Source organism: Manacus candei, unplaced genomic scaffold (genome assembly GCF_025592945.1).
Source record: "Manacus candei isolate 608988 ecotype Guabito, Panama unplaced genomic scaffold, ASM2559294v1 h1tg000008l, whole genome shotgun sequence".
Taxonomy (NCBI): Eukaryota; Metazoa; Chordata; class Aves; order Passeriformes; family Pipridae; genus Manacus; species Manacus candei.
Genome location: NW_026138056.1, coordinates 21,244,632 through 21,264,639, shown reverse-complemented (window position 1 = coordinate 21,264,639; position 20,008 = coordinate 21,244,632). Strand labels below are relative to the sequence as shown.

Here is a 20,008-nt window from a genome sequence, read left to right as displayed (position 1 = left end):
TTCTTCAAAGAAGCTTGATACTGAAGCTGACAAGACCACAAAATGAGAACAACCTTGTTTTCAAGAGAGCACTTGGTAACAAGAGACACAAGCCTGCTATGGCAAAGGTAAAACTTTCTCCACATCCCTGAGCAAGCATAAGGAACATCGAATGCTCTTAATGCTGCTCCAAACATGTTTCTCTCACAGGTAAAACAATACGGGCTTAGTACTTACTAGAATACTGAAAGTCACCTAGCTACCCAGGGATGAGAGTCATTGCATGGGAAAGAAGATAAAGACTCTCCTACAAATACCTCTAAGAAAGCAGTGATTTGTTCCTTCAAAGGAAAAACTGCTCCTTTAATTGCATGGCATGTCCCATGGCTCCTTTAATCTGCATGGCATGTCTCAAGATTTAAAGACACACCTAGAGATATTAGGATTGAGTGGATGGGACAGACCAGTTCAGAGGTCTGATGTCCAGCACAACCACAGGAACCCATGAATGGTTTTTGAGGCAGACTCCTAACCACGGTCTATTAAACAAAGCTTCATTGTAGTCAAGTCTTTGTAAAACTGCACTAATTGAGAAATCCTTCAGTAAAAGATTTTTTACTTTTTTGTTGCAAAAATTGCTGGGAGATGCTCAATACCATGAGTTATGTAGTCTAGTCAGCTTTTAAACCTGTGAGTCTACAGAACTGGAGCATCTCTCTTAGAAGGAAAGGCTGAGGGAGCTGGGCCTGTTTAGCCTGGAGAGGAGACAACTGAGAAGAGATCTTATCAGTGCATACATAGCTTGCTGCTCAGTGTTGCACGTTTCAGAGTCACAGAATATTCTGAGTTGGAAGGGATCTACAAGGGTCATCAAGTCCAACTCCTAAGTGAACGGCCCATGCAGGGGACTGAACCCATGACCTCTGCATTATTAGCACCAAGTTTTAACCAACTGAGCTAATCTCAGGGCACCCACTGACAGGACAAGGGGCAGCGGGCACAAACTGAAACACAAGAAGTTCTATCTGAGTATGAAGAAAAACTTCTCTGAGGGTGACAGAGCACTGCAACAGGCTGCCCAGAGAGGCTGTGGAGTCTCCTTCCCTGAAGATATTAAAAACATGCCTGGATGCGATCCTGTGCAACCTGCTGTAGGTGAACTCCTTTAGCAGGGGGGTTGGACTACATGATCTCCAGGGGCCCCTTTCAACCCCAACCATTCTGTGAGACTGTGAAAATGTTATTTTAGCTGATACAGCATTTTGGTGTGAAAAATACATACTGTGTGATATATAACTTTTTTTCTAGGCTGTGAATTGCTGCTACGTATGTAAACCCCATCCTTAGGACAGTTTGGTACACAGCCAAAGTAACTTCTGCAATAAGGATAGGCTGATCAACTCTAATTTACAGATCAGTTAATATAACCTGTTCATGACAACACTTGATTTTACAAAACAGTGTTTATAAGTTCTTCTGGAAATATTGTCTCTGCTAACACTGAAACTTCTCTGTCTTGCTAAAGGAGCAAGTAACATCTTAGCGTCCATGCCTTGTTTAGCCACGTAGCTGGGTCAAACTTACCCGATAAATAGTCAATCTTGTAGAATACATGCAAGGCTGATTCATTAACTGCAATTTTTAAACCCTAATACAAATAGGTTTTGCAAACTGATTTGGATTAACCAAGTCTGGCTGTGCTTCCATCTGGAAGTTATATTTTATAACGTTAGCCACATCTTGAAAAACATATTCAGATGTTTGGAACAAATTCAGAACAGTTGTAAGAAATTCTAGGTACAAATGAAAAAAAAATTGAGCTTTAATGTCTTTTTCCTCTGCATTTCCTTTCAAGTAGGCATTTATAAACACGGCATTTAGGGACTTGAGGGGCAAGGAAAGAATCTGTATTATTGTCTGTGATGTATTTACTCATGTATAACAGCAGTTTATTCTTTCTCATACTACTCTGTAGCATTTTAAGCCTATCCTGATAAAGGGACACGAGGCTCAATGAAAACAGTTAAGAAACAGGGTTCAAGCATCTGGTCCGTCCACAAAGATTTTCTGCTAGGAAAATTGTCTTTACATGAAACAGCAAAATGAATATAATCCCTACAGTGAGGACCCATCAATATCCATATAAAATGCCTTTTTAACAGCAGAGCACAACCCATGGGTTGTGTTAGCATAAAACGGTGTCTCTAAGGGTTGCACAGCTTATAACAACGTGAGCAACTTAATTTTTTTATTTAGGGAAAAAGATCATCAAACTTTTTTATTTTAAGCCTTCATCTCTGAATGTGGTCAAAGCTACAGCAATGTTGATAATGACAAGAGAAAGAGTCAGTTTTGAAATCCAACACATCCAGAAACTTTTCTGCCTTGAAAGGAAAAATTAACCTTCTGCCTTTCCAGCTTGCTTAAAATAACTGTGAAGCCATAAACAGGAAAGTCAAACAAGAGAAATGTGCCCAAGCTTCTCAAAAACATGATGTTGTAGATGGTAGAAGGCAAACGACAAAACAAGATTTCCTCTCCACCCACGCCATTTAGCACAGATGCTCTAGAAATCCCACAAACACACTGTTTTTCTCTGATCGCATATAGAAGTTTCCTGACTTACCTAGCCTTTTTGCTGGTCTTGGGTTTTGGCGTGGTATTTTTTGCTTTCTTTTCCTTTGGCTCTTTAGGGGTCTTAGGGACTTTGGGGGTCTTGGGTTCCTTCTTCTCCTTGGGTTCTTTAGGATCCTTCGGTTCTTTTTTTGCCTTGGGCTTTTTCTTTTTCTTCTTCTCTTCTTGGGAGCAATCCACTGAATTTCTGCTTAGATTCTGGCTGTCAAGTCCCCCAGGAAAGTCTTCCTTACCAAAACCTTTGCTGGGACCTTCTGCAGCAATGTGATTGTTTTTCTTTTTCTTTTTCTTTTGCTGTGGCTGCGGCTCAATTGACGGCAGATAATCATCACTTTTCACTAGCTGGGTATTCGGTCCACTAACCTGAGTCATATCCGGCACTGGTTTCTCTAAAAAGGGTTCCGATGGAGAATGCTGAGAGAGATAAACAGAAACAAAATTGGAGATTTGCAACTTTGATTTCTAAAACTTTGCTCTTTTGGAGCATGAAGTAACAGAGGTAGAAAATAATAAGCACAAGATGAGCCCGTTAACAAGATTCAGCATATCTGAAACATTGTGCAGGAAAACAGTAAAGAACAAAGCTTTTTGCAGTCAAAACAGCAGCAAAATGACCAGAAATTCTTGATATGTCAAGGGTAAAATTATTCTAAAGCTTATATATAAAGTGGAAATACAGAAAATATTTAGTCTTCAACATTTAGATGCAAAAGGAAAGCAAATGTTGTTTCAGATATTTCAAAACAGTTGTTAGTAAAATTAATATCTTGTTACAAATTATCCAGTTGCATTGAAATTTTGTTTCTAGACATTCAAAGGAAAATAAAGTATATTCACAGGCTGTATTTATAAAAAATTAATCAAGGCAATTTACATTGGTTCAGCTGTGACAGGAGGTATTTTGATCAGCATGTGAAGGATTAAGCCACTTGAAAATGTAATATAATGTTACATTTTATGTCAAAAATCCACAGCTCCCAACTTGTACTCAAAAAAGATTTGTTCCTGCTCCAGACTGGGTAAAGAACTACCTTAAGTGTTTATGAACCTGCATAAACGTCCTATTTTAAAGTCTCTATAGTGTATCAGGTTTACACCAGACTTACATATTATGGGAAAACCTGTGTATCATTACACAAATGTCAAATGTCTGAACTAAAAACATATTTCTGCGGTGAAAAGGTGTCTAAGCTCTACCATGACTTTGCAGCATATCAAACATCTAAACTGCTTCTCCTGCCTGCCTGTGGTTGTAAATGCAGGACAACAGTGCTTTTCAAGAAGCAATAGCATGACACCATACTCATGCCTTTCTTGCACCTACTTACACGGTCAGACCATTTTCCCACCTTCTTTCCCTCTTTGTTTCTCTTCACTAAAAATTAAGCCAGGATAATTCTAGGTGGAAGAGTTCCCTACTAGCCGTGGTGTCACAGTCTTGCTTTTGAGATGTTTGATCCATTGAATTGGGGAGAAGAAAGGTGTATAGCACATCAGAATTTTACTTCTTGGAATAACAGTGCCTGTGTAACTGTAATGTTCTTTACATTTCCTTTTCTCCACTTTTTATTCAAACTGCACTTAGAAGTGGCGAGCGTGCAAACGAATGACTACAGACCCAATCCCTGAGCGTAAGGAGAACTGATGGGCATACACAGACATACAACTTCAGCCACCTGGTTCTAAATAGAAATGCAGTTAAGATTTAAGAAACCAAAGTCTCGATATCATTCATGAGAAAGCAAATGCATGTGTATCTTTCCAAATACATTAATATAATTTTCTGAATGTAAATAAACTGAACTAGTGCAGTCCTATCTACTTCTGGCATTTCTTTACAGTACCATAAAACCAGTGTGCCCTGAATACACTCATATACTCAGAAGCTACCCAAGCAGCAGAAGGAGCAAGGCTGCCCAGAAGTGAAGACAAGAATTTTTTCTGCTGTCTGGGAGAGCTTTGAATGGTACGTGCCATACACTACAGTTCTTCATGGAAGAGACAGGACAGAGGGAAGGCCTGATTGACAGACTGAAGGTTTGGGTCTCCTTGGCTTAAGCAAGAACTTCCACGGTGACTTCTGCACGTTTCTACCTTCCATCTGTGGAAGGCAGAAACCTGCCTGCAACCCCTGTTGCACCTTTTTGTGCAACAGGGTCTAAGCTGCAGTGGAAACTCAGCACTGCATTAGCACCAACATCAATCAGCCCCACCTCAAGCCCATCTCATGTTAGCCATCCTGAAGTATGAAGCAACATCTGTTCTAGAAATCTGTAGTCACCATCAACACTTACATCTCCATGCTGGAAAGTTCACAAAAACTGGGTATCTGTATAGAAAACACTGATCCCAGAAAGACAGTGGTAACAATGAGCTCTGCAGTCCAATTATGCATTACATAAAATAGAGATCTTTTGAAATGTTCTAATTGTTTCTGAATTTGGTTGACTGAATTGAATGTCTCCTCAGATTTCTTCTGATGCAGAAAAAAACAGTCTTCTCTCTACCTCAGACTATTATGTACTTGTAGTGTTAAACTTCTTTTTAGGTAGGAAAACACACCTGTAGTGTAGATCACCTGTAAGTACTTCTTATCCCTTGGTTTTCAGAGCAGTACTTTTAACATACATTTTTGTAAGGCAGTCAATATTATCTGCCATTTCATATCTCATGCCTCCCACATTTTGCAGAAACCTCAAGTGAGAGTTTCAGCAGTTTCTTCACCAAGCTGTCCATCTTAATACTCAATCCTCTTTTAAAATACTGTTCACTTGCTGTGTCTAACATATAAGAAATCTAAGGTCTTCTTTCCAATATTTGTAGATTTTGTATTGAACAAGTACCTTGTAGTTAGCACTACGTTATTTGTTTACCATATTAAGAGAGAATTTTTTAACTATCTTGAAGCTTATGCATAAGGTACAGCTTTCTAGAACGAATCAGAATTAATTGTTTATTTTTCTTCCTAAGCATATAAAACAGCCAAGCCAACAAATACTAAAACTCACAAGGAATCCAGTAATGCCATGTAAATTTAATTCTAGAAAATTTTCAATGTTGCACCTTCATTAGTGGTATGACTGTGTCACTGAAATCAATATTTGGTTTTATACATGCTTCAGTATTCAAAAAAAATTTAATCCTTGTCTCCTTTCTAAGACTTGTGGGTTGGTTTTGTTTCTTTGTTTTAGAAGTCTGAACGACAACTTTCAGCAGTCACAGACAAACCTGAAAGCAAAGCTTTCCAAATCTCCACAAGACACTTCCAATCCTTCAAGATTTGACATTTGTAGTTTTAATGTAAGGCCTGACCAGAAGGTAAAGCACAGAGAATGGCAGCAACTGCTGCCACACTGTAGTACCCAGTAACTCACTTATCCTGTGAAAATTCAGATTCTTACTCCTCAGAAACCTTATCCACAAGAAGCATTCTCAGGCTCTAAAACAACTTAGACTATACATTGGATTTAAATGTTATGCTTGAAACAAACATTAAAAAACCCCCAAACTTACTGCACTTTATTTACAGTACCAAGTTATGTGCATTACCAAGCATACAAATACTATGATTTTGGTTTATAGTATTCACAATCTCAGAAACATTAAGCTACAAAAAGCCAACGCTGCCCTAACTAGGCTTTGGTTGCACTTCCCATTACTTGAAAATACAGTACTTTTGCCACATGCCACTCCCCTTGCAGTTTGGTGTGTTTCATAAGTCACCTATATCTGATTTTCTAAATTGCAGCACTCCTTCAAAGAAATAGTTGTGAGTACCTTTATTTTTCTAGGAAATTCTGTGGCTAGACTTTTGCAATATGCTAAAACGGTTTATCCCTAACCAACAACCCCACATTGCTCCCTAGTGTGAAGCTGTGTAGGAGCAGCACAAATCTAGTGAGAAGAGGAGATGGGAAGCAGCTTGAAAGACGCATTTTCTTACCCCAAACCAGTTGTCTGCTCTTTCTTAAGTAGGGAGAGAAGGAAGAACAGCAAGCTTTCACTAGTAAATATTAGATTAAGCCTACCATGGGGAATTATTTCAAACAGTTCTACTTTAAATCTACAAAGGATTAGCTCTAGTTACAGGGTCACAGTTTTAAATGAAAGAACCCCATTTTCCATTTATAAAATTTTAGAAATACGTATATTACAAGTTTTACCAAAAGATTGAAAAAAATTATCTGCATACTTCACAGAAATCACTTTTCCTGCTGCTTTTAGTAATAACAAAGCCATAATTTAGTATGTTGGTACAGAATTTAATCTCCCATAGGAAAGAAACCAGTGAAGATTAAACACAAATAGGTATTCATCCTATTTGATATTGCAGCAGAATTATTTTTGGTATTATTTGAAATAAGGTGACAAAGGTGCTCAAAAATATTGCTTTGTTTACTAGACCCACATCTCTTTAAATCTTTTAGAGAAAAGCTGTTTTTGTAAACATTTAACAAAGAACAGATGGCCTGTTTTAATCATGCGAAAAAACCTGGAGCTCACATTAATACTCCTACCAGCGACTACCAGGGCTAGTCACCTCCCTAACCAGCAGCATGGCACGGTCTTCAGTAATATCATTTAAATTTACAATGGACATTTTCTCATCAGTTCTCACTGCTTGACAGTTAATCAATGCTATTAACATGCAATATCACAATGCAGGACACTCCTACAGATCGCAGCATATTAGAGCAAAACAGAGATTCTTCAGGAACTCTGAAGAGTTAAAATCATTTGCGGCTCAACAGGCTACCCAACACGGTGATATGCTTTTGCACTGCCAGTAAGAGCCAACAACATCCAAGGAAATAAAAAATGAAAACACTATTGGGGAAACTGTTTCTAGACTGCAAAAATCTCACTTTTCTGGAATTCAAACTTATTTTTAAGCTTCCAACCATGTATCGCTAAGACTTGAAAAATTAAAATTGAAGCTGCCTGCATTTCATGCCTGCGTTTTGCAGCTGCTTACATGTTCAGAGCTAAGATCATTCTCTGCAGCCCAAAGCACAGAGAGCTGTCTCAAACCAGGTCGGTTACGTGAAGTAGCAAGATGGACAGGATGTAGGATTAATCCAGTGAGGGTGAGTGGTAGGGAGGGAGGTTAAGGAGGAGAGTCTTTCTGTTACTTGAACAAGGATTGAACCACAATCAACTGTACTTAAGCACTGAAAGCAGCTGAGTGTCACTTCCCCAGCAGAGCAGCAACTTGAGCCAATATTGAGCTTTAAGAAGTATGAAGGAAGGGCAGCAAAGTATGCAACATGACTCAGCTAACTTTTTGAAATTTAAACATCAGCACCAACCAAAAAAAAAAAAAAAGGTCCTTTTTACCAGGACTACTTTCATTTCACTCATGGGTACTATTTCCAGACTCCCTGGTCTTTTCCATATTTTAATAAAGACTTATGATAACCACACTTTATTTATATTTTCCAGTAGAACTCTGGTTTACTAAGTTGTCTTAACAGTAAAGCAAGTGCTCAATCAGTTCCCACTGACTCCAAAATACAAATCTCTCCAGTCTGATCTCCATACAGTGGATGATTTCACTTTAGGTAAATCATTAGAGAATATTCTCAATTGCAGCCCTGTTAAATTATCACCTTCGCTTTGGAAAAGTTAAAACAGCAACCTGTGACCAAAGAAAATTCTTTTAAAACAGAAGACAGACTACAACAGCGTTGCTTCTGGCAGCAGCCCTATCTAGTGCCACTATAATCATTCATTTTCAATTTATATCCTTCCTGATGGCACAGTCCAAAAGGTGTTAAAAGCCATCACATGGTGAAATCACTCCATGATTCTTTCTTTCAAAGGTTAGTGAAAGGATTCATCATCCCTCTGGACTATTTAGAATGAACTACTCATCTTGACTATCCTCCAGACTCATAATTTGGAAAGTTTCTACATCATGTCTCTATATGTTGCTTTACATATGTTGTTCTGCAATTCTCAACTTGTCTCACCAACACTTTCAGCATTAAGCCTCTCAGTGCTTCCTTGATCTGAAGCATGAGTTGTCTTCTATAGAGCTCTGTAAATACTTTTCACTGTCCATATGCAAAGCTCACATAGCAGTAAAAACTCCAGAGTAAACAGGGATCAACACCACCTCCAAAACTCCAACCAAATGCCAGTACCTACATTCGACAGCAGTACAACTATTTTTTCCTATAGTAGCTAAAGTCCAGAAACATCCTGTGTTCACAACTGGAATTCTTCTTTTTATCAATCAGTTTCTTCTCCTTCATTATGAATGACGATCCCTTCCCTTTCATGTGAAACTACTACCTTGAAGATGCTTATGAGACTCTTTTACTGTACTATATGAAAATACTTAGTACTAAACTCAAAATACTTTGGGGAATATGATGCTGTTAGGAAACAACTAGTATCTCAGTAATTCAGAAACCCCTCTAAGAAAATTGTAGTTCCAAAGTGACAACTGGCATTTATAAACCAACAAGTGCTGTCAGTGATCTGTGCAATAAAGGGAAAGCTATCACACCAGATGAGAATGAAAGAACTCTATTTTACAAATAGGCTTGACAGGAATCTAAATTTCTTGACATACCTCCACAAAACACACATGAAAGTGTATGGAAAACAGAAGTTCTATTAATACGTTCCTAAACTTGACAATTAAAAATCATTGTGCATGAGAAAAGTTAATGTTTTAGTAAAGTGCTGCTGCAAAACCATTTTATTTCTTAAGCAAGTCTTAGGAGAAAACAGAATATTCTAAGACTATCCTAAGTCATCCTGTGTTGTTACTGCTACTGGAAAGCTGTTAAAAAACAGGTACAATGACTAAGTTATAACTTGCTGATCCAAAGCTTTTTTAAAAACTCTGAATCAAAACAACTAGAATTTTGATGCCAGCAGTATCCTAACAGTGGAGTGGAAGCAATTAAAACTGATCTTAATGTCCTTTGTCACCACAGCAAAAGTACAATCTTTGCTTATTTGGTGGAGCTGAAAATATCACTCAATTACTGAATTTCCAATAGTAAAAACACACTATGCACACTACAGAGCTTCTTATTTGAGTCTCAGCACAGGTAGAGTATCAGAAGTATCTGTTTTCTGGTCATGTACTCTGTGGAGTAACACAGATTACAAAATATGAATGACACTAATGTGGCCATCCAAAAAGCAAACATTCCATTATATTTTACTGTAATCATATGCAGCAAGGGTGTTTCATGCTCACAGAAAGCGAGCAACATTATTAAGCCTATGGAATATCAGCCAGTGCAACAAGTGCTGATGGCTTGTTCACAGTTCAAAAAACAACTAACTTGTCCCATAAGAGAGTTCCTAGGTTGCTGTCCATCAATCAGAATCGACATCAGTGTTGATCAGGCAATCCCAGACAACTGCCAACAACAGACAAAACAAATTAGCATTCTACATAAGAGATTGCAGTAGCAACCACATGGATTGTATGTAACTGCTAATGTCATGGTCCAAAAGATAAACATTTTATTAATACTTTTTTTGCTACAGATTACTTTGCAATATATACTGACTTAGCAGTAAGAGATTGCTCCTAATGCAGGTACGGCAGGTCCTAAATATTACACAAGAGCAACCAGACTTTCCACTCTCCATCATCACAGTACAGACTGATTGAGAACTCACGATTTTGGCAAGCTTTTACTAGTTCTAGCTGCAGAGACACATAGAATGGGTGGGACAATTAGGTACTGAATTCTACTGACAAAAGCTGCACTGCTCATGTTGACAGCTTGTCTACCTCAAGCTTGCCTTCCCTGCATGGGCACAGTTAAAGAAATCTTCACTTCTGTGTGCACTCTCCATTATCAAGCAGAAGACATGCCAAAACATGCCAACATGTTTTACCACAGAAGTTTTGCAGAGTTTATGCCATGCAGTTAATACCACAGGTGAAAAAATGACTGGCAGGTCAGCAAGAGTCCACCTATAAAATGGCCGATAAGCATCTTTTTCTTAACACCTTACTTCTGAAAGGGCTGCACAAGTTTTATGAGGAGTGGCTGACGGAGCTGGGGCTGTTTAACCTAAAGAAGAGGAGGCTCAGGAGGGACCTTATCACTCTTTACAACTACCTGAAAGGAGGTTGTAGTGAGGTGGGGGTCAGTCTCTTCTTGCAGATAACAAGTGACAGAACAAAAGGAAATGGCCCCAAGTTACAACAGGGGAGGTTTAGACTGGATACTAGGAAAATTTTTTTTCATGGAAACGGTTGTCAAGCATTGGAACAGCCTGCCCAAGGAAGTAGTGGAGTCAACATCACTGAAAGTGTTCAAAAAACACATGGATATTGCACTTGAGGATAAGGTTTAATGGTGAACACAGAGGTGCCAGGTTGATTGTTGGACTTGATGACCTTAAATGTCTTCTCTAATCTTAACAATTCTTTGATTCTGCCATATAACATCTGTATTTAAAAATGTGTGTATTTTCTTTGTGAAGTTGTCTGTGACGTTATACCCAAGCACAACTTATCAAGATATCTAGTGCTTACTAGAGAATTCCTTGGATTAGAGAATATCCAGGAGATTCACCAACAGTCTTTTCCAATCCCTCTAAGACAAGGCGGTACCTTCTCATCTCCAGGCAAGATGAGAAAGTCACACAGTAAAAAACACGTAAGGGGGAAACAGTCTCCAAAGGATCTAGTACAATACTCCAACTTCTCCAGTAAATGGCGAATAGGGGAGGAAACATCTGCACATATTCAACTAAAACAGTAATAATTAAACTGCTATTATTAAATACATAACATTATAAAGACTAACCTAACATTTTAGCAATGTACAGGCTGAGTTGTTGCTCATGGCCTTGCCGCCATGTTACCCACAGCCCTTAAACTGCACTGTGAAAGCAAAGCAGTTCCTCCAAAATAGTAAAATACAAACATCATCTTTCTTGTAGGCATATTTCACATCCATCCTTTGAAATACAAGGATGTATTCCCTGAGGGGAAAAGAGAAACTATACTGTCAGGCAAATGCAGCCTCCTCCCTATGTCAGCAGAATTCCCTCTGTTCAGTTACTGAATGTCAAATACATGGGGATCCATCCTCTCTGAAGGGTAACTCATTCCTACATCATTTTGTATTGCCATCACCATAGTTTATGATGCTCTGGCACAAACTATGATTTCCACTAAACACCCTGTTCCCTACCCAGAAAAAGAAAACACAACAAAACAGTCCTGACTGAGTTGGTATATTAAGCACTTATAGCCTTCCCATAGTATTCACAGTGATAAATGTCCTCTAAAATTTTGTTTTTTCTATGGAAGACTTAAAGTCACCTAGAAAACCATTTTGAGAGGGACCTTCAATAGATCACATCTACCTCTATTAATACACTTCTCTACTGTTGTCAAATCTAAATCACAGTGGCACACAGCAAACGGCATCAGGTTTATGACTAAAGAGAAAATCAAAGACCAGCATGCGTGGTACAAGTGCTGGTTCTTCTGACCACAGATAACCGAAAAAGTTCTGTCTGTGTTTTCACTGCTGCAAGCAACAGTAATAGTAAAAGCAAGAGCACTTTTTTTCTGGTAATTTTTACTCCACCCCTTCTAACCCCCAAAAGAGTTAACAGGAAAACTTATTTAACAGGTTATAAGTGTAAAAAAGAAAAGGTGAAAGGTAATAAGATAATATATTATCTTCCATGTTTACTTGAGAGATGCATATTATTAAAAACATAAAAATACAAGGTGTATTGTAAATTCAGATGGGATACCTCTTTTTTGATTTGCCAAACCTCTAATGATGTATTCTTTATCTGAATTCAAATAAGGTACACTTCATCTTCTCGTAATTTACAACTAAAAAAGTTTACTTTAATCTAAGGAAGGGAGAACAACAGTAGAGAGAAGAGCAGCATATTTGGGGTGGTTTTTTTTCATTAGATTAAGCTGAAGATTTACAGACCAGGAAACATTTTTCTCCTGCCTGCTCTGCAGCACTTAAGATTCAAGTAAATACAAGTTACAAAAATACCACCTGTCTGATGGACATCCTGTGAGCCCCAGCCTGTTGCTTGTAAGGACAATACTAATGCTTTTCAACATCATCATGGCTGGGCCTCGTGAATGAAGATTTGGGAAGGGCTCTACCCACGTTTGTTGCAAGCGCGCTGGTGGCTAAAAAGGCCAATACAAGACAGGCACGTCTGGTTGCAAAAGGCACAGCAGAAAGAGTCCTTAGGTGGTAAATTCTGCAAGGCACGATTCTTTCTGCGTTGTCTTTTCTCCTCAAGGGTGATCCTGCGTGCTTTCTCAAAAGCATCAGCAGCCTTAGAGATGGTGTGTCTCCAGGCCTTCCGATTGGAGGCCAGAGTAGACCAGTTATGATGATCAATATGGCCAAGGCTGAGATGTTGTTTCAGGGAGTCCTTGTATATTCTCTTTGGGGCTCCTCTCTTGCGGCAGCCGGTGGCAAGTTCACCATAAAGCAAGATCTTAGGGAGGTGGTGGTCCTTCATCCTGGAGATGTGCCCTGCCCAACACAGCTGTGTTCTCAGCAACATGACCTCAATACTTGTGACTGCTGCTTGTTCAAGAACAGATGTATTGGTCACATAATCTGACCAGTGGATGTTTAAGATTGTACGGAGGCAGCGTTGATGGAAGCGTTCTAGGAGTCGCAGGTGGTGGTGGTAGATGACCCATGATTCAGATCCGTATAGGAGAGTAGACAGCACTATGGCTCTGTAAACACTGATCTTTGTACTTTTCTTCAGATGTTTATTTCGCCAAACTCTTTTATGAAGCTTTCCGAAGGCACTATATGCCTTTGCTAACCTGTTGTCTGTCTCTCCGTCAATCTTACCATCCGAGGAGATGAGGCTACCTAGGTAATTAAACTGCTGGACTGATTTGAGCTCTGATTGGCCAATGGTGATATGGGGATGAAGGAAGACTTCCTGAGGTGCTGGTTGATGGAGAACTTCTGTCTTCTTTAAACTGACTTCCAGCCCAAAGAGCTCAGCAGCGTCTGCAAAGCAGGATGTTAAACACTGCAGAGCTGCTTTTCAACAATGAATCACAGAATCATCGAATATCCTGAGTAGGAAGGGACGCACAAGGATCATCAAAGTCCAACCCTTAGCCCTGCACAGGACAGACCCAAGAGTCACACCATGTGCCTGAGAGCATTGTCCGAACACTTCTTGAACTCTGGCAGGCTTGGTGCTGTGACCACTTCCCTAGGGAGCCTGTTTCAGTGCTCAAACACTTCTGGGAGAAAAACCTTTTCCTAATATCCAAACTAAACCTCCCCTGACACAGCTTCATGCCACTGCCTCCAGTCCTGTCCCTGGCCACCAGAGAAAAAAGGATCAGTGCCTGCCCCTCAGCTTCCCTTCGTGAGGAAGTTGTAGACTGCAAAAGGACCAAACCGCAACAGACTGTAAGGAAATATCCAGGAGCAGATAGATGTATTGCCCCAGTCTCATTACTCGGCACCACTACATGCCTCTGCCAGAAAGTCCTCAAACTCAGCCTTATACACTTCACATCCACAACTATGTGCCTGCCTTGTGTGTGCACACCATAACATCCTTTCTTCTGGGCTTCTTTCAGTCTTCTGTTGCATGTTTGCCAGTTATGGGTAAATCAGTGTGGACTTAATGGTAGCCTTTTCTCCATAAAAGTAGGAGGTTCTCACTTGAAGTTCCTCTGTCACGTACCTGAGAGCATTATAAGGCTCTCTGAACTTGATTCTGTAATACTAAGAAATCTACACAAAATCAAGCTGTTGGATTTACAAAGAGGGAATATATAGACTAACTTGACTGTGGAACAGAATGAGGACTGCATGGTGTCTGACAGGTTTTAAAATATGTATAGTAGTAATTGTGAAACAGAACATCCTAATCTAGAAATTACTGACCAGCTGAAGGAATAACTTTTTTTCACCACCCCCTATCCTAAGTACGCAGGATCTATCAGGACTTTTTATGTACCATTGGAAATGCTGGATGAAGAATTTCAGTATGGCATTTAAAGTAACTTTTTTACCTGAAGCTATGAGTCAATATATGTTCTCCTCTACCCCACCCTGCCTTCCCCCCCAGTTGGATTTTAGGCAAAACACATTTGAGGTGTTTAATTCCAGATGTTACGGTTTTTCCTGGAGCAGGCTGAAAACAGAAACTCAGTGGAACCTACATCTAGGTTTGACTGGCATGGCTTGTTGCATGGCACACTGTTTTGCCATGCATACCTGCTGCAGGCAACCTCTTGCCTCTCTTCTTAGGGCACTCTAATGCAAGGGTCTTCAATGGGCCTAGCCCATCTCTGAAAAAGCCAACCCTCAGTGGGCAGCCTGGGGATCTCAGCTGCCCACCAAGCCCTTTCTTGTAAACATGAATGAGGGCAGCAACTGAAGAGTGCGACTTCATACATTCATAAAACAGTAAGATACAGCAACCACCAGCAAAATGCTTTCAAAGGTATTTTTAGGCCACTACATTTATTAGCATATGGTGTTTGTTCAGGTACACTAGCAAGACTTTAGTTAAGATATAACTTCTCTATCACTTTCCTAACCCCTTCCTTATATATCATGGAAAACAAAAGCCCAGCATTTTTGTTTTAAAAGTTCTCCCAATCAGCTTCTAGACTTGCTAACCATCCATGTTTAAGAAGCCTGCACATATAAAAAAATGTATCAGTCACAGTTTAATAACAAACGTGCATCAGATGACAAGGCTGGTAAAAAGAGGATGCAAATCGTAGAGAGCCTTTACTAAGAACTTTATCACTTCTCCTATCTGCAAGCCTTCGTAAAAAAAAGAACAAGTTTTCCCCGAAGGTATAAATAGATACATATGTTCTAATAGCTCAAGGAAAGGGCAGTGGCCTTAGATGTTTAAGATTTCAATAGCTGTGAAAAGGACTATAACCCTTGAGTTTTTACTCATGTCCCTGGAAAGGAGGTCCCACTGAAGTCCCATGATACTTCGACAATACCATTCCTAGGTATGTTTATTAAATCACAGAACACTCTGAACTGTTCCACGGTTCGCAACAAGATTTTTTTCAATTTCAGATATTTTATAGATAAGTGTACCAGATTGAGAAAAATTAGCTGAAAGTATTAGAAGAAACACTACCGGACAGATATTACACTCTGTTTTCTGTTTATAGCTGACAAACTTTCAGTTCATCAATATTTTATGTAGATGACTGGCAATAGACCCCACTAGACAAATAATACAATACTCTTTTTCTTCCCTTGCCATTTTCCTCCTCTGCAAGATGAAGTTTTACTGTATCCACAATGAAAAGATGAAATCCCTTTTATTCAGTAGCTGAGCTGGTGACTTTTTTTTTTTTAAACTACAACTTGTACTCAAGGTTTTTCTGCTAAAAATTTTAAAAAACACACAATTCTCTGACCGTGTGGACTTCTAATGCCATAAAATACTAAGGAACCACCTAGGAATGAAAGTTAAATCAGTCTAAAGCAACTTTTTTCTTTTTATGTAATGATTGTAATCTTTAAGTTGGCTGACTTCTTCTGATTAAAAGGGCCTCATCTCAGAATTTCACCCAAAAGACCACATTTGGTAAATGTTTTCTGATATCATAAGATGATGTCTCATATTATCTCAACCTGTCTCTACTGTTTATGTCTATTTCAGATCTCAAAGTGTTTAACTGCTGCTGTTTCAAAGCATAGGTGAGCACACTTAGTACTAGGAAAATCATAACTTAAAATTATAACTTTTTGTTTTGACATTCTAAATGCCACTTCTGTAGTCACAAAGTACCACCACATCATGAAAGAAACTCCAAAATCCCAGTGCCACTATCACTTTTACTTCTATTAGATGTCCCAAATAGTTGAAGTGACTTTCCTAACCCATATTTATCCAACAATAATCTGTTCTTGTCCAGCAGAAATTCAAAAGCTTTCTTCAGACACTGGCCAATGAGTCACTGCGCAAGTGAAATAGTAAACATGTAATGTTGCCTTGAAAAAAAGAATATTTAAAATTCATTGTACCCCTAAGAAAACACACTGTAAACTATAACCATGTTTTTATTTTTTTAATGGCAGTCTAAATTATTTAAGTATTCCAAATACTTGAAAACAAAGAATAAGTGTTGTTATTAAACAAATTTTATGTCCTATTGCTTAACCTTTTACAATAACATCTCTAACATACAGGGTGACTCTTTCCTAGTTACTTCCAGATTTGCTGCCTCATGTACTTTACAGGATGGTTTGGGGTTTTTTTTCCCTTTTCTGTTAAATTACATACTCATTTCTTTCTAACATGAGCCTCCAGTGAAGGACTTGCCATGGACTCTCTTCCTGAGAAGTGCCCAACCATGACTGCAAGAGAGCACCTACTTGGATAACTACAGGCTTCAGCATCAGGGCAATGCAGCCCAGTGTAACACACAAATAAGCCCCAAAGCCCATTACTATCGCTCTGGCCATGGGTAACTCCCTATCCCTCTGTCTTGGTTTACTCATATGTAAAAAATGGAGAACACACGCTGTAGGAGAGTTTAGAAGATGAATAAATTAGTGGCTGGGGAAGTTCTTCTGTGATATGATTAAAATTACCATTTAAAAAGTTCATTTAGGTATTCTTTACCAAGATATGAAGAGAGACACTGCAGGAGGAGTCAGCCTGTTTCATGAGATTCTGTGATATTCATTATCAGGTTTACTGGATAAATATACAGTAAACAAATTATCAGGCCAAACCTCAAATAATAAAAACAAACTAATTAAACATCTACTTTATCACAGAAGGCCTTCTGCAGGTAGAAGAAAGGAGTCAGAGAAAACATGGTTGCATAAACAGATTACATCCTATTTCATAGGCATGAGAAACGTGTAGTGCCAGTCCTACTTCAGCTCTTTCCTAACTCCAGCTTTGCAGCTTGCCATCATTCTTTACACACAATCACTTAAAATAGGTGTATGAAGTTACATAGTTTAACATTTTCTGTAACTTACTTAGTTCTTTCTTGATACTTACTTTTAAAAAGTATATACAAAAATTACAACCAAAGACTTCTTGCTAACTGGAGATACAAATAAGGCAGACTAGGCAGATAGTAACAAACAATTACAGTTTTCTGGATGCCCTCATCACACCCCTCTTTTGGAGGCACTGATGCTTACAGCAATATAGATACTTAAAAGCTCTAAGGTGTCCCATATGAAGTATGAGGGAAAACAACAAAAGAAGAGTTAAAAGCTACTTCTTTATATACATATGTATTTACTACTATATACATATGTATTCGAACATTTAACTTTCAGTGTTTAAATTGCTTGTACTGATGTCTGACTCCCTTCCCAAACGACAGCTGTTTTCATGTTCACTTTCCACTATCTTAAAAACCAAAAATGAACCCAAACCAACCCCCAAAAACGAACCCAACCTGCAACGGGGGAGAAAAAAAAAAATAAATCAACTAAATCATGCCAGTTCTCCCCTGGGTACATACTCAAGAATTAACTTTTCCCATCCTGTCACGTAGAAGGTAATCAGTCCTCAGGTTAAATAATTTCTATGAAGATAAAACAAAACACAATGGAAAGACAGGTGTTTCCTCTTCCCTCCCGTGTTTAAATAGAAAAGGAAAATAACCTGAAAAAGTAATAATTTGTGCAATGGCTTTCTTATATTTTGTTTTCAATGCACTCCTAAATAGTGATGGAAAAGCAGTAATTCTAAAAAGGTCTCTCTGATTAACCAGCCTTTAAACACCTATAGTTGACCAAGTCATGGAAATCAGAGGGCAAAAGGTACAATATATCTTCAGCAGTGATGCATTTTATACCAATGACACCTATTTTATGAGAGAAAAACTACTGAAGATTTAATGGTGCCAATTAAAGAAGCCAAGAGTTTGCATGGCTCAATGGCTGAGTCATAGACCTTTTCCCCATAATAGGTTCCATTATAGTCCTGAGCTCAAACTGTGGGAAGAGGATTGCAGATGAGTAAGTGGAATTAGTATTTTTAAATGTTATAAGCAAAGGAAGGTGTCCTTTAAGCATTATGCAACTGCGTCCCTGGTAGCAGTAGTGCAGCTTGTGCTTATTCACCACTGAAGCTTTGAGATCCTCAGAAATTTGTGGACACCTTGCAACTTCAAAACACTATCACAGAAACTAAGCCCATCAGTGTAGCACCCTTTCAAATTTAAACAGCATTTCATATGCATTTCTAAAGTTGAAATATTCCAATGCTTGTAATTTTTGTGCTGTGTTATTACCCATTTTTTTTAAGTCATTTATATTTACGTAAAACAACTTAAGACTGCATAGCTGAAGACCAAAGTAGTTTGTACTTAACCATATGATGTCTCTAAACAACTGGTGGGATGTACAGTGAGGAAAAGAAAATTAAAATGTTGATGTGCATCTCAAGATCACTTCCCAGGGAAGTATATGTGCCTGAGTACAATGCTGCACAAAATTCTGATCATCTACATCAACAACAGTTACACTTCAGACATGGGTACAGATTGCCTTGAAGAAGTCTAAAGGGAACCTAACTTTGGACAGACTGTTTTTTATCAAAACATTGTCAGATCCTAATAAAGGAAATAAAAATAATTATGATCCGTAAACTTGTACCAGAGCAAATTGGGTATAAAACCAGTTACTAATAAATTTAGGATAGAACGACAGATGCCTGTTCCAACATACAAAGTAATCGGATTTGGGTAAGAATTTAAAAAAAAAAAAAAAACAAAAAAAGGAATACTGGGAGCAAAAGCCAAGTGATCTTTAAATTGAGGCTTGATGAGGTTACAAAAAGCAGTCCATAAGATGGTACTTGTGACAGCTGGAAGCTCAACTCAATGTCCCAGACAACCTTTACAAGTATTTTGCTCCTAATGACTGGTGACGGTAAAAATCAACAGCAAAATCTTGTTTACATTAAAAAATAAATGCATTTTAACAAATGCAATTTGGAATATGACAAACACGGAACATATTAGTTCAGAAAAGAGTTAAATATGCTTAGGATTAACCATTTATGTTTAATTTTCTAGAGGAAGAAAATATCTATTAAACAGACTAACAGGACTGGTAAAACAAGCTTCTGGTCACAGAAATTTTATCTTCAGACCTGCAAAAAGGGGTTGGTTACCCAAAAAGCTTTTATAATTACACTGGCCAACACAGTCAGGAAAAAAACTTGAAGTATTACCTCCTTTATAAGCCTTACTTCACACACATCCTCAAGTTATCACAGCTATGAACATGATGACTCAGATACCCCAAAGAAAACCTCTGTGATTTCAAATGTTTGTATTTATAACATTTTTTCCTTGGCTAGGAATTGTCTTTGTATCATGACTGTCACAGAAAATGCAACAGTGCTGTTTAAA

General features: G+C 38.4%; 1 protein-coding gene across 9 annotated transcripts in view; it reads right to left on the bottom strand.

Moving 5' to 3' along the window:
* Positions 1-20,008, bottom strand: part of CHD7 (chromodomain helicase DNA binding protein 7) — a 130,965-nt gene that overhangs the window by 54,071 nt on the left and 56,886 nt on the right. For all 9 annotated transcript variants that reach the window (XM_051770862.1, XM_051770823.1, XM_051770843.1 and 6 more), the window contains one exon: positions 2,606-3,027. In XM_051770862.1, the coding sequence (XP_051626822.1) occupies positions 2,606-3,027 (422 nt within the window). The remainder of the gene's footprint in view (positions 1-2,605; positions 3,028-20,008) is intronic.